The sequence below is a fragment of the Trichosurus vulpecula genome, chromosome 5, assembly GCF_011100635.1.
Source record: "Trichosurus vulpecula isolate mTriVul1 chromosome 5, mTriVul1.pri, whole genome shotgun sequence".
NCBI lineage: Eukaryota > Metazoa > Chordata > Mammalia > Diprotodontia > Phalangeridae > Trichosurus > Trichosurus vulpecula.
In genome coordinates, this window is record NC_050577.1 from 22,972,029 (window position 1) to 22,984,795 (window position 12,767).

General features: G+C 47.6%; 1 protein-coding gene across 1 annotated transcript in view; it reads left to right on the forward strand.

Annotated features, from left to right (window-relative positions):
• Window positions 1-478: 478 nt before the first annotated feature.
• The window catches only part of TRIM71 (tripartite motif containing 71), an 81,038-nt gene continuing 68,749 nt past the window's right edge, over window positions 479-12,767 (forward strand). The window contains exons 1-3 of the mRNA XM_036758474.1: window positions 479-1,064; window positions 1,229-1,257; window positions 1,310-1,663. Coding sequence (XP_036614369.1) covers window positions 479-1,064; window positions 1,229-1,257; window positions 1,310-1,663 — 969 coding nt within the window. The remainder of the gene's footprint in view (window positions 1,065-1,228; window positions 1,258-1,309; window positions 1,664-12,767) is intronic.

The window sequence follows — 12,767 nt, forward strand, 5'->3', positions numbered from 1 at the left end:
CCCCAAGTTACATTTTCTTGTTAAGGTGTAAACTACTAGCCTGCTGGCCTGAGGTTTGAGAGTGGGGGTTCCCTTGCCCCCCCTTTCTTTCCTCTGACCCTTACCCCCAGCCTTGGTCAGGCTTGTCTAGACACTTGTGTTCCAGAAAAGACACTAACCACGTTGTCAGCTGCTGACCCAGGGGAAAGGAGGAGAATCTGTGTCGGTTATTGATTGCTCCGGGAAATCGATATTATTATTTAATGTAAACAGCGTTAAGGTTAACTATAGGTAGGGGAGAGGGGGGAGAATAAAACTTGCAAAGCCCGGACATCTCCCAGATGCCCGGAGGAAGAATTTGGTTCTCAAATCGAACGACTAATCGAAGCATTTTTCAGGGTGAGTTGGTTGCTTTGGCGCCCCCCACCCTCCCCCCCGCGCTTCCTTCTTTTCCTCCTCCTCCTCCTCCTCTTCTCCCCTCCTTTCGTTTTGGTTGCAAATGGCTTCGTATCCCGATCCGGATTTCCAGCTCTTTCCCCAGTGCGAGATGTGCGGTTCGCGGGCTCCCATCTCCTCTAACTCGTCCACGTCGCCACCGTCCTCGCAGACCTCCAACTCGGCCGGGGGCGGGGGCGGGGCTGGGGGCGGGAGCGGCCCGGCCTCTGCGTCCTCCTCCTCCTCCTCCTGCTCCTCCTCGTCCTCACGGAGGCTGCACGTCCTGCCCTGTCTCCACGCCTTCTGCCGCCAGTGTCTGGAGGCGCAGAGACACCCGGCGGCGGCGGGCGGGCCGCCCGGGGAGCCCCTCCACTTGCGCTGCCCCATCTGCGACCAGAAAGTGGTGCTCTTCGATTCGCCGGGCATGGACGCGCTGCCCTCCTCCAACTTCCTCCTGAGCAACCTGCTGGACGTGGTGGTGGCGGCTGAGGAGCCGCCGCCGCCGCCCAAGAACAACGGCCGCGGGGTGGTGGTGGTGGGCGGCGGCGGCGGCGGAGGCAACGGAGGCGGAGGAGGCGGCGGCGGCGGCGGCGGCAGCAGCGGCAGCAACAACCGCCATCACCACCATCACCATCACCACCACCACCCCCGTGCGCCCCCGCCGCAGCAGCCGCAGCCGCCGCCCACGGCTGGCTCCCCGCTGCAGCCGCCGCAGCCGCCGCCCTCCTCCTCCTCATCCTCCTCCTCCTCCTCCTCTTCCTCCTCGCAGCAGCCGCAGCCGCCGCCTTCCTCCTCCTCCTCCTCTTCTTCGCAGCAGCAGCAGCAGCCGCAGCCGCCGGCCCAGCACCAGCACCGGGAGCACCCGCACCGCGAACACTCGCACCCGCACGCGCAGCGCGCCCCGTCCGCCCCGTCCTTGTCTTCGTCCCCGTCGTCGGCCTCGCTGATGCTCAGGCGGCCGCACAGCCAGAGCGAGGCGCGCTGCAGCTCTTGCGACGAGGGCAACCCGGCCAGCTCGCGCTGCCTCGACTGCCAGGAGCACCTGTGCGACAACTGCGTCCGCGCGCACCAGCGGGTGCGCCTCACCAAGGACCACTACATCGAGCGCTTCGGCAGCCCCGCGGCGGCCAACAGCACGGCGGCGGCCGCGGCGCAGCTCGCACTCAGCCAGACCTTCCCCGGCTCGCCCTTCTCCATCCTCTCCGTGTTCCCCGAGCGGGTCAGTTACTGCCAGCACCACGACGATGAGGTGAGCGGGCGGGAGGGCCGGGACGTGGTCGTAGATGCCCGCGGGGCGGGCCGGGGACCCCCGGGACACAGAGGCTACAGCTACCGGTACGACGCTCTGCTTTTACAGACGAGGAACCTGAATTCCACAGAGCCGAGTGAGAGTCCGAGGAGACCTCCGCCACACTTGGAGGGTTCTTTTGCCCAGGGGAGGTCTTTGTATCCTAGGATCGAGGCTCTTAGGAACACTCCTCGTTGGGTTGTTAGATGAACCCAATCACGGCCGTGTTGTTAGTTGGGGTGACCTTGGGCGAGTCAGCTCTCCTTTTTCAGACCTCGGTTTCCTCGCCTGTAAAAATATGAATTTTCTGTGGTGTAGTAGCTAATGTCTGATAGTTGGTGATTGTGTATGTGTGTGTGCGTATGCATGCATCCATGCTCTGGGAAAAAAAAATGGGGCCAGAGAGGGAGCCGAGGCCTGGAGCGTTGCTAAGACGGAAGGAAGGAGGGAACCCACCACCATGCTGCTCCATTGGCTTTTTAAATTTTATCTTGAGGGGTCATGGGCGTAGAAAGAGGTAAGGGGCCTGTGCTTTTTACCTTCCTGTTAATGTAATTGCCCTCTCCCCACAAAAAGCCCCGAACTCGCCAAGTTTGAGCAAGCCCCGAGGTTCCCCACCCTGCGCTGTTGCCCTCGACACCCACCCACGCCGGCTATTTCTCTCCCTCCCAGGGCCTTAATCTGGCTAAGAAGGGCGTTGGGCACAGTTTTCCCCGTTCACACGTGGAGCTGTCCACGCTAGCCTCGATTTGGGACTTCTGTTGGAGAACCGGGGTGCCTCTTCTCCCGCTCGCCCTCATCTGCTTGCTTCCTCAAGGATTTTTCTTGTTTTTACTTGGGACCGGGGGCACCCTTGGAGGCGCGGGAGGGTGGGTTGCCCGCAGCCTCTGAGTTGAGGGGGGGAGGGGTGAAGATGCATTTGTTGCTGAGACTGTTTTCTTACCTGGCACCCCCCCCCCAGTTGGTTTTCCTCGTGGAATAACCTGGGGCCTCTTCGTTTAGCCCTAACTTTTGGAGGGTTGCTGAAATGCAGTTTGTTGAAGGTCAGCAAGAAAATAAATTTGTCAATATGCCAGAATTAAAACGTGCATAAAGGTTTGGAGTGTGTGTGAGATTAATTTAGTTAAAAGTTTACTTATGGTGATTTGCCTGGATAAATTAAAGTGGATTTTGTGATGAGTGGAACATCGTGAGCTGTGCTAGCCTGTCCGCTCTTTGTAAAAGACAAACCGGGGCTTGGGTTTTGGGTTGCTAGATTTACTAGTTCTATTTGTTGGGGGAAGGGGTGGGCAACTTGGATTTATCCTTCTGTTGAATTCTGTGGACAAAGAGTTGAAATTCCAGTCCGCTTGTTCAGCCTTTCCCCTTTAGAATTAAACAAGTGAGTATTCCTCCCTACTGGAAATGGAAGAGTAGATAATATTTATGTTAAGACTCTAGGGTAGAGTCCTCACATGGTTTTCCCACTGAGTGGCTTATTTTTTCACTGATTGGAAAAAAGGATGAGTATTTCATTAATTATGCCAGCCAGTCCTGAGAAAGGAAGGATTGTTGTTAGAACTTCAGAGAATTGACAAGTTGGAAATATGAATTATTTTTAGAATCTTAAAAGGCTTGGGATTTGGGGGTGTGTATATAAAAAATACATGGCACCTTGTGCCTGTGTGGGTCTCTCTTGGACACTGGCATTTGTTGACCCTTCACCTGGACAACTAGTTACTTGGGTAGTGGGTGTTTTTTCCCCTGGGGGTTTTAATTTTATTTTGTTGGATTGGAATGGGAGAGGGGTAGTTGATTTACTTTTCCAGTTAAGAATGGTGGTAACCCATCCACATTTAAAATGGTTTGTGAAATAATTGGTTCTGAAACCCTAAAGATTTGGAGTAACAGCAATGTTTTATATGAGTTTGATTTTCCTTTGTGGCTCCCTCTGCCCTACAACTTTTTTTTTTTAAAGAAATCTTCCTCTTTCTAATAAGTGTTGAAAGAAAATTGCTCCAGGAATTTAATTTTTATTTGTGGAGTTATTTCAAAAAAAATTTTAGTGTTAGCGGGCTAAAAGACATTGTATATAGAAAACTAATTTGTTTTTCGTTTAAAACAGTGTATGTAGTGGTAGGGGGAAGGTTTAGCCATTGTAGGTGTCCCATGTGGAAAGAGGTCAGTCAGTTTCTTCCTTCCAAAGATAGTAATCATTTCAATTTCTCTTCACCAATACCTTCTTGTTTAGAAAGATGACCTTTTGCTGCAGTCTTCCGAGGTCTCAAAATAATTCATTAGGTAGTTCAGGGCTCTCTATTTTATGGTGACTGACAGAATTCAAGGGTGTGTATCTGATTCTGGTGAGTTTATTCAGGCTTTCTCAAATGCTCTGCCACCAAAAGGAGAAAACTTAGATTAGCCGAGTAGAAATTTGTCTCACTGAATGTTTCTGAACCTTTCCCCCATTCAAAAAGAACCCTTTCCCTATGGGTCACTCCTGGATATTTTCGGATCTTCCTGGAAGAATTTACAAAATGAATGAGGACTTGTTGAATTTTGGAAAAACTGACTCCTAAAACCTCCCAAATAATTTTGTCTTGATTTAAGAAAAAATATGAGGCATTCTGCTATAATGAACACAAATACTAGCCTGAGTACCAGTAAGTGTTGGGTTAAAACCTAGCCCTGTCTCTGGCTGTGTGACCTGGGACAACTCACTTGCCATTGTTCGTGGCCCCTTGAGTTAGAGACTTTAGAATACCTGCCTTGGTAAGAGGCGGTTTGCTGATCCTGGATTTTCTTAAGCAATGAACTCTCAGGGCCAGTGTCTTGTGCAAGCCTTTTTTTTTTTAATCAGAAAGGAGAATATTCAAGTTTGAATAATGTAGCAGGCTGGGTGTTGCAGGGAGAATATCAGAGCACCTGAAAGAAATACATTGAATTTCCTGGGTCAGTTGGGAGAGCAGTCGGCTCAGCACGGGGCTGAGGGAGTGAAGAAGCCTCTTGAAACAGTTTTTTCCCTGGTCTGGGAGGGAGGACCCAGGGCTCTCCCTTCACTCACCCTCTCCCAGCCATTTGGCTGGCTGGGCCTCAGTCTGGGTTAGTGTCAGTGGAGCAGTGGTGCCTCTTCTGATAAATCCTCAGTTTTGCTGTCATTCTAACATAAAATTTTAGGAATTTGGAGTACCAAATTTTGCTCCCCCTCCTGCGCTTTTCATGGTGCCTGACTGTTGGCTACCCTAGTGGCCGGGGGCCCTGGGCCCTGGCAAATAAAAGCCTTTTCCAGCTGGGGAAGAAATGAGGAGGGTTAATTAATGATCATCGAGGTGGATCCGCATTTCGTGGGGTGGGGGTGCCGAGGCTTTCCTGCCTTGTTTGCCAATCTGGAATGTGTCCTGTGTCCTGGTGATTGTTTTGCAGGCAGCAGACCTTGGTCAGGGGAGGGGAAGACACTGTAGCCTGCTCTGCCTTTGCAGAGAGAGGCCGGGAGCAGCTGCCCTGCCTGGGGGAGCTCATTGTTTTTAAGAATTGCTATCTTGGTCAGGAGAAACTTTGTAGCCAGGTTTGACACCAGGTTGGGGAGAGAGGGTGACCTTTCTCTTCCACTTGACTGCAAAGAATTAACAGTCTTGCTCCCCCTTATGCATACAGAGCCAGGGGACATGTTTCTGGAAAAGGCCCAGTTGGGTTGGGCTTGCTCTTTAAGAATAAATACCTTTCCAGAAATGCAAACTCCAAGCTGATAGTTCCCTGGGAAACTCACAAATGCTGGCCTCTGAGATGGTCACCACTTGGCATTGCCTGCCGATTGGTTTCCAGGAGGGATTTTCACCCTTCCCCCTACCTCACAACCTTTGGGCTTAAGTAGTAGAAATGTTCTTCCACCTTTGGAAACCTGTAGAACCTCGTTCAGAAGTGGATAGAGCTCTAAGCGCATCTAGTCCAACCCCCTGTTTCCATTTTACAGATAAGGAGGGCAGGATTTGAACCCAAGCCTTGGGACTCCAAATAGCACTGTGGTATTCTTATGTATTATCGCCATTAACACATGCCATCCCGGACCATAGATTTCAAAGCCAGAAAGGACCTGAGAGAGAGACCACCAGGAGCCATCCCATCAATTTCCAGATCAGTTTGACAGACATTTACCGATCATCTCCTGGAGTTGGCTTGTTTGAGGTCACAGGAGCTGGGATTGAAAGCCAAGTGCTCTGAAGGCAAGACCAGTTAAAATTACTCTTTCTATGACCCCAATTTAAATAGAGAAGGAAATTTGAGAGAGTCATGTATCCAGGCCTGGGGTGCTTAACCTGGGGGCCATGAACTGGGTCTGGGCTTTTCCTGATGTTTGATAACTATTTCAGCGTAATTGGTTTTCTTTGTAATCTTCTGTATTTTCTTTGACACATTTAAAAACATGATTCGGAGAGGGTTCTTGTTTATTTCTGTGGAAGTTCAGGCCTGGAGAATGGAGATGGTTCTCGCTGCTCTGTGCTCCCAACATCACTGGGGCCTCATGGTCAAGTGGGCATGTGTCAGTATGGCCAAGTGTGCAGGTGGCTCTTGGAGCGCTCTTTTGGGGCCATCTTAGTGACAGGTTGGAGAAGCCATTTTGCGCCCATCAGGCACCTAAGAGCTGAAATGGAGTGAGCCTGGATGAGCCTGCCTCATTGCCTCTCCATGTTACTGAGCAGTTGTGATCCCCTGTCACTGGCCCCGTGGGCTCTTTCTGGATAGTTACGTTTATATCCAGTGGGCAGGTGGGAATGTGTGTGTTCACATTCGAAGACACTTTCTGGTTGCTTAGTAAACCAGGCCTCTTGTTCCATGGGAATGCTTAAAGAAGTTGCCATTTTTAAAATTCATTTCTCTCTCTCTCTCTTTCTCTCTTCCCCCCTCCCCTTTCTCCCTCCTTCTCCCTCTCTCTCTTCCCCACTCCCCCCTACAGGGTTTATAAGTATTGTTTACAGGGTTCAAAACTAGACAACCCTGGCTGGATATTGGGGAGGGAGGAAAGTTCATTTGAGGGGGCTGGCCTGGTTTTGCTGTTAAGATGTTGGTCCTGTGGTGAGCTCGTGCTAAACAGTTACTCCTCAGGTAAGAAGGTCCCCCACTCAAGGTAAGTTTGCTGGGTGTACTTACTGGGCCCTAGTACGTCTAGTACCCCTAGTACAGCCCTAGTGGGCTGTGGAGCATGGCTACTGTTTCCCTTGGGTAGAAGATATGAGCATGGTAGTAAGCCAGATGGGATGGGGGCAGGGATCAGCTTTAAATGTCCAGCCTTTTGTGGCTACCTAAATTTTTTGATTCAGAGGAGCAGTAAAATCCATTAGAATATGTCTAACCCCTGCACCCTGATCTCCACCCAGAATGGGGGCCTGCCTAATTTAGGGACCAGGTTATCAAGGAACCTCACTGGCAAACTTTCGAAGCCTTTTCAGAGTCGTGTTTTAAATGCATTTAAACTCTAAACACACATAAAATTACAAAGGAAACCAGTTATGTTGAAATAGTTGTCCAAATATTTACAAAACAAGTTCACAGACCCCTGCCTCCATCAATCCAACCTCCTGAAAACAGCCAGGTTTATGGGGTTCAAAATTAATTCATTTGAAAATGAGATTTTCATTGTGAGAGATGCTTGTATGTGTATGGTCTTTGGAATTGAGGTATTTTTACAGAAGTTGCCAAGAGAGTAAGGGAAAAATGGTTATTACCCCCAGATGCGTCCTGTGTAGTCCTCTTTGTTTTTAAAGTAAGATTTATTTATTTATTTAGTTTAGAACATTCATTTCTAAATAATTATTCCTCCTGAAAAGGAGCTCTCTCCTTTAACAAAGATAGACCACTGGGTAAAACCATCTGACCAGTTAGGGTCTGTGACATTCTTCTCCCATTTCTCCCTATCCATCTCCTTGGGGCCAATTACAAACAATTACCTAGATTTTGATTTCATTTTCCTTGAGTCATCCTTGGCGCTACTCCTCTTCAACTGCCTTCCTTGGATTACTTCATAGTAGTTCCTCTGAATGCCTCAGATGTTTTGTTTCCTACGGTAAGTTTCCCCTTCTCAGACAGCAATTTTTTTTCCTGCCATTCTCCAGTCAATGGGTACCCACATCATTTCCATTTTTTTCTGCTTCTTAGTGTGTCCCATCATTTCTGTGTTGCTGAATTGGATATACAAATTACCTTGTGCTTTGGCAGCTAGTTTTTAAGGCACGTTTTTGCATTACATTAATTTCTGAATATGTCACTGCTGGCCTCTACTTTTTTCCCATAACAAAGATTTTTTTTTTTAATGGCTCAGCAAAGTTAACAAACAGCCACTTTCTTCAACCATACATGTAATATTCCGTAGCCCTAGTCTCTCTGGTAGAGAGAGGGAGGTGCTGGGAGTTTTTCCTTGGGGCTAAGCTTAGTGGAGTTACATTGAATCTAGTTGTCTTCCATTCTTTCTGTTCACCGTGGTGGTTATTTTATAGTATTTTCTTCATTATCCTTCACTCTGTATCAGTTCATGTACATCTTCCCAGGCTTCTCTACAATTATTTAGAATTGGACGTTTTCTTGATATGTAGTAATATTTTAATACATTCCCAAACACGATTGATTTGGCCCTTCCCCTCATGTATGGGGCCCCCTGAGTTAGGGACACACTTTGGAAAGCAGTCAACTGTTTTCCCTCAAAATATAGCTCAGTGGTCTGTAATTTGGATTGCCAAATAGTATAGAAACATTTATAGAAGGTATCATGCCTGGCCTTGGAGATGGCAGTGAGCCACAGATTACCTTGAAGTTAGCTTTTTACACAATGAAATAATTGAATTAATTAGGAATAAAAGAAAAAGCCTTTTAAATTAAAAGGTAGGTTTTTAGTCTGCTTACTAAGTAACAAGATCTTTGGAGCTGTTAAGATCAGTGTTTTTTCTTTACTTAAAAAAACCTCATTAGAATTTGATGTGCCATGTTAGCCATAAACATAATGATTAGACAGCTGTGGGTCTCTCCACCTCTGTCCTCAAGCAGAGCGACTTCCGGAGGTGGGACCTGGGTGGCAGCAGTTCTGTGGGCATGGGGGGAAGGGTTCGGTTTTCCTGAATTTTCCAAGAATTTTCTTCCTTCCCCAAAGACCTAGGCAGGTGTGGCTCCCTCATTCTTACTACTCTTTCCTCTACTTTCTGACATTGTGCAAGGTTTTTTTAACTCTTGGGGGTGAAGGGCCATTTGGAATGTGATGCCACAGCAAAGGCTGGACTGGGGTGCCCTCCCAGGTCCTTGCCAGCTCTGAAGGCAATGATCGAAGTGAATCACGGTGATCGATTGCATGGGATGGTGGATTGTGAGAACTGTATGTATTCAAGAATTAGAAACCCAACCATGGAAAGGAACTTGTTTGACCCTGGGTGGGTCCCTTTTCCTCTTAGTGTAGTGCCTCGGCCAAACCTCTCAGAGTGTAATGTGGACAGCAGGTGATGGTCTAACGTGCTAAAGGGAGCTTACTCACCTGGCGTTGCCTACACCTGCAAAGAATGAAGTCACAGGTCCCTTTCGAAAAAGTAAACCGAATAGATGACAAAAACAGAAACTTAGTCAGCAGTGCACACTCTTTCACCAGGTATCTTCAGTGTTTCTGAAATCTTTTGTCAGAGGATTCCTTTGATTATCTCAAAGAGAGTGCTCAGTATTCCATAATTCCTCTCCCTTGGTAGCTCTGTCTACACCCCCTCAGGCACTGGATTGACTCTTTGGATCAATGGAAACCAGCACTTGCTGACTCCGACCATTTTGATGGACAAACTGGTTTGTTTGGATAAACTGGCTAATAAAATAAAACCAGGGATGTGGGGAGAGACTCTGTAATGATAGCATTTGACTTGGAAAGATGTATCTTGTTGAACCCTGGTCCTACTTGTCTTTATTCAAAGCCTTTAATGACTCTCATAGACCTGGAAATTGGAGATCAGGACCTGATTTGGACTAGCTGGACAGGATCATCCCATCTCCTTGGAGAGAGGCTGCTTCAGAAAGTTTTCCCGGCTTCTTTTTGTTTTCTCTGTAGCTCCAAACGCCTTTAACCTTGTTCTGGATTTAAGTGGAGCCAGGAGAGCATTGGGTCCTAGCTCTGATCCGGGTCTGGGGGCTCTTGTCAGTTTCAGCTTCTTCCTTCCTCCACTGACACAACGTTCTGGGGCTTGTCAGATGAGGCTTGAGCCATGCCCACTGCCAGTAGCTATGATCTTTCTATGGTGTGATAGAATTTATTGCTAAGATAATTAATAAAATATATAACGAAGAGGATCTTGTGTCTATTGCTACGGGGACCGTTCGCTTGGGATTTCCTGGCATGGTCCTGATTGGGAGACAAAGTGTACATTGAGGGAAGCTGTGGGAATGGAGTATCATTTGTTAGGTCATTTGTCCCAATTTTTGGTTTGAAGAATATGGCCGCTGTCTCTACAAACCCACTGGCCTTTGTGCTTCCTTTCTGGATTCCCCAAGTTAGGCCCAAAGCTGGGCTCATGGGCTTTTGTCTTCATAAAGGAACTCTGGAATTTTGCAGTCAATTTCTAGATTAAAAATTTTTTAAATGTTGATTGCTCATCTGGTTTACAAAGAAAGATTATATTTATAAATTCAACATTTATTGAATGCTGTGTGCAAGGCATCAAGGAAGGTGCTGGGGTGGGGAGATAGATAAATGATGGTCAATATTCTCCAAAGATTTGAGTATTTTTATTTGTTTTTAAAATTTGAATATTTTTTTTAAAATGATATAATGGTTTTCTTTTGAATAGCAAATGCTGAGGATCATTTTGGAGAGGAAGGAAATGTCACTTCCTTGGGTGAAAGGGGTAAGAATTGGGTTTCTTCTGGTAATTAGCTGGTATTCCTTGGCCCAGAAGGGAATGATAATGATTATAATAGCATATTAATTTATAGCATTTATAGCGTATTAAGGGTTGCAAGGAGCTTTAGAAATGTGATCTCATTTGAGCCCCTTATGAGGTAGGTGCTGCTATTATCCTCATCTTGCAGATGCAGAAACTGAGGCAGACAAGTGAAGTGACTTGCTCAGGATCACACAGCCAGTAAGTGGCTGAATTTGAATTCAGATCCATTATGAAAAGTCTTTCCATAGGAAGGTGATTGAGTTCATCTAAGCAGATTGGCAGCCACTTCCCTTAGCTGGTCAGTGTCAGACCTTGATCCAGCCATCCAAAGCTGAGAGTTGAACTTCCCTTCCTCCCTCCCATAGATTACATTCTACTCTCTATGACTAGCATGCTGCTGGGGAGACTTTCCTTAAAATAAACAGGACATTACGGTGGCCCATGTTTGGCTAAGCAAGACCCGTATGTTGGGTTGATTTGTCTGTCTGTCCTTCCCAGACAGATCTTGTTTTGTCCTGAGTCATTATGGGCTTTATTAGGCCTGTTTTATAGAGGAGGAGACAGAGGCCTGGGTAAACAAGATTCCCAGAATCTTCTTTGCTCCAAACCATTCTGTCTGTTTACCATCATACCATTAACTGGTTTTCCTAATTTAATGAAGATTTCTGGCTTTAGTCACCCTAGCTAAAACTAGATTTTTTTGGCCGTGTGTTAGATCAGTCTTAATTTTTGTATCTTTTCACAAAATCATTGCCTGGAAAGAAGGCAATGGAACAAATGGTCTTGTTCCTCACCCTACCCCGGCTGGCTCACCTGGTATTTTGGGACCTCAGGTGCTTGGGATTGGAGCAGTGATCTGCCATGGGTAAGGTGCCTCTGGGTGGGGCTAGGCCAGGAATCAGAAGATCTGAGATGTGGCCAGACCCTGTTCTGGGCCGGGCAGCTGTCTCACCTTAGGGCAGAGGCTCTCACTTGTGGCCCTCTGGCCTTCATTTTCTCCATCTGTAACATGAGGAGTATTGAACAGCTGGTCCCTAAAAGTCCCTTTAGCTTAAAAGTTCTATTATTTCTAAGCATGTATGCATCTGTTTGGGGGCCAGAAGCATCTAAGACAATGGTTGGTTTCCAACCCATGGGGCTTAGGGACAAAATTACTCTCATGTGGGGAATCTGAAGGATTTTTCTAAAATCTGGGGTGGGGGTGGGGAGGTCATGCCCTTGTATAGACTCCCTGAAGGTTGCTCTTCTGGCCTCAGTTTGTGTCCGGCTCCACTGTTTACTCTCTGTGTGACCTTGGGCTGGTATGCCTTCTTTGGCCTCAGTTTTATCATTTGTAAAATGCAGATAATCTGATAAACCTTGCAGCTCCAGACTTGTGATTCAAGGCAAGGCATCGAGCATTTATGAAGTGCTTACGAAGTGCCAGACACTCTGCTAGGCACAGGGGTCATACAAAGATGGGTCTTGCCCTCTGGGAGCTCATACTTGAGTGGGAGGAAGGGGAGATGGGGGCCAGACTGAAGTTCATTAGGTCAAGGTGTAACACCTGCAGAAGTGCCCAGAGGAAATGGAGTCTGTGGCCCTTGGTGGGCAGAATTTGGATTTTTCAGGTTGTTTCTGGAATGCTGCTGGGTTTCAGGGCCTTTTAGTCAGAGTTGCTTTCTAAATGAGAAGTCCTTGGATCTTCGTGACTCTCTCTCTGGAAACAGGATGTTGGGAAGGTGCTGGGTGGACGGGAAGTCACAAAACGGGTTCAGATCTGACTTAAGACACTCAGCTAGCTGTGTGGCCCTGGAAAAGTCACTTAAATTCTGGCATCTCTTTATCTGGGAAATGGGGACAAGGATAGGAATCTACCTCCCATACAGGATGCTGGTGAGGAAAGCCCTTTGTAAACCTTAAAAGCCCTGGAGAAATGTGAGCCTTTCTTGGGAAGGTAGAGCCCCTGGGACAGGCCTTGGAATTTAGAAGGCAGGCCTTTGTGTGTGGCAGGAGAGAAGAAAGACGCACTTTGAGCTGGCCTTGACTCTGCTCGCATTTCAGAGATGGGCACCTGAATGTTGCTGTGATCATTGGATCCAAGGGCAAGAGCTAGGAAGGGACCTCAGAAGCCATCCAGGCTAACCTTTTTTTTTTTTTAACTGTTGGGGAAACTGAGGCCAAGGGACTTAGCCAGCATCATGTAAGTA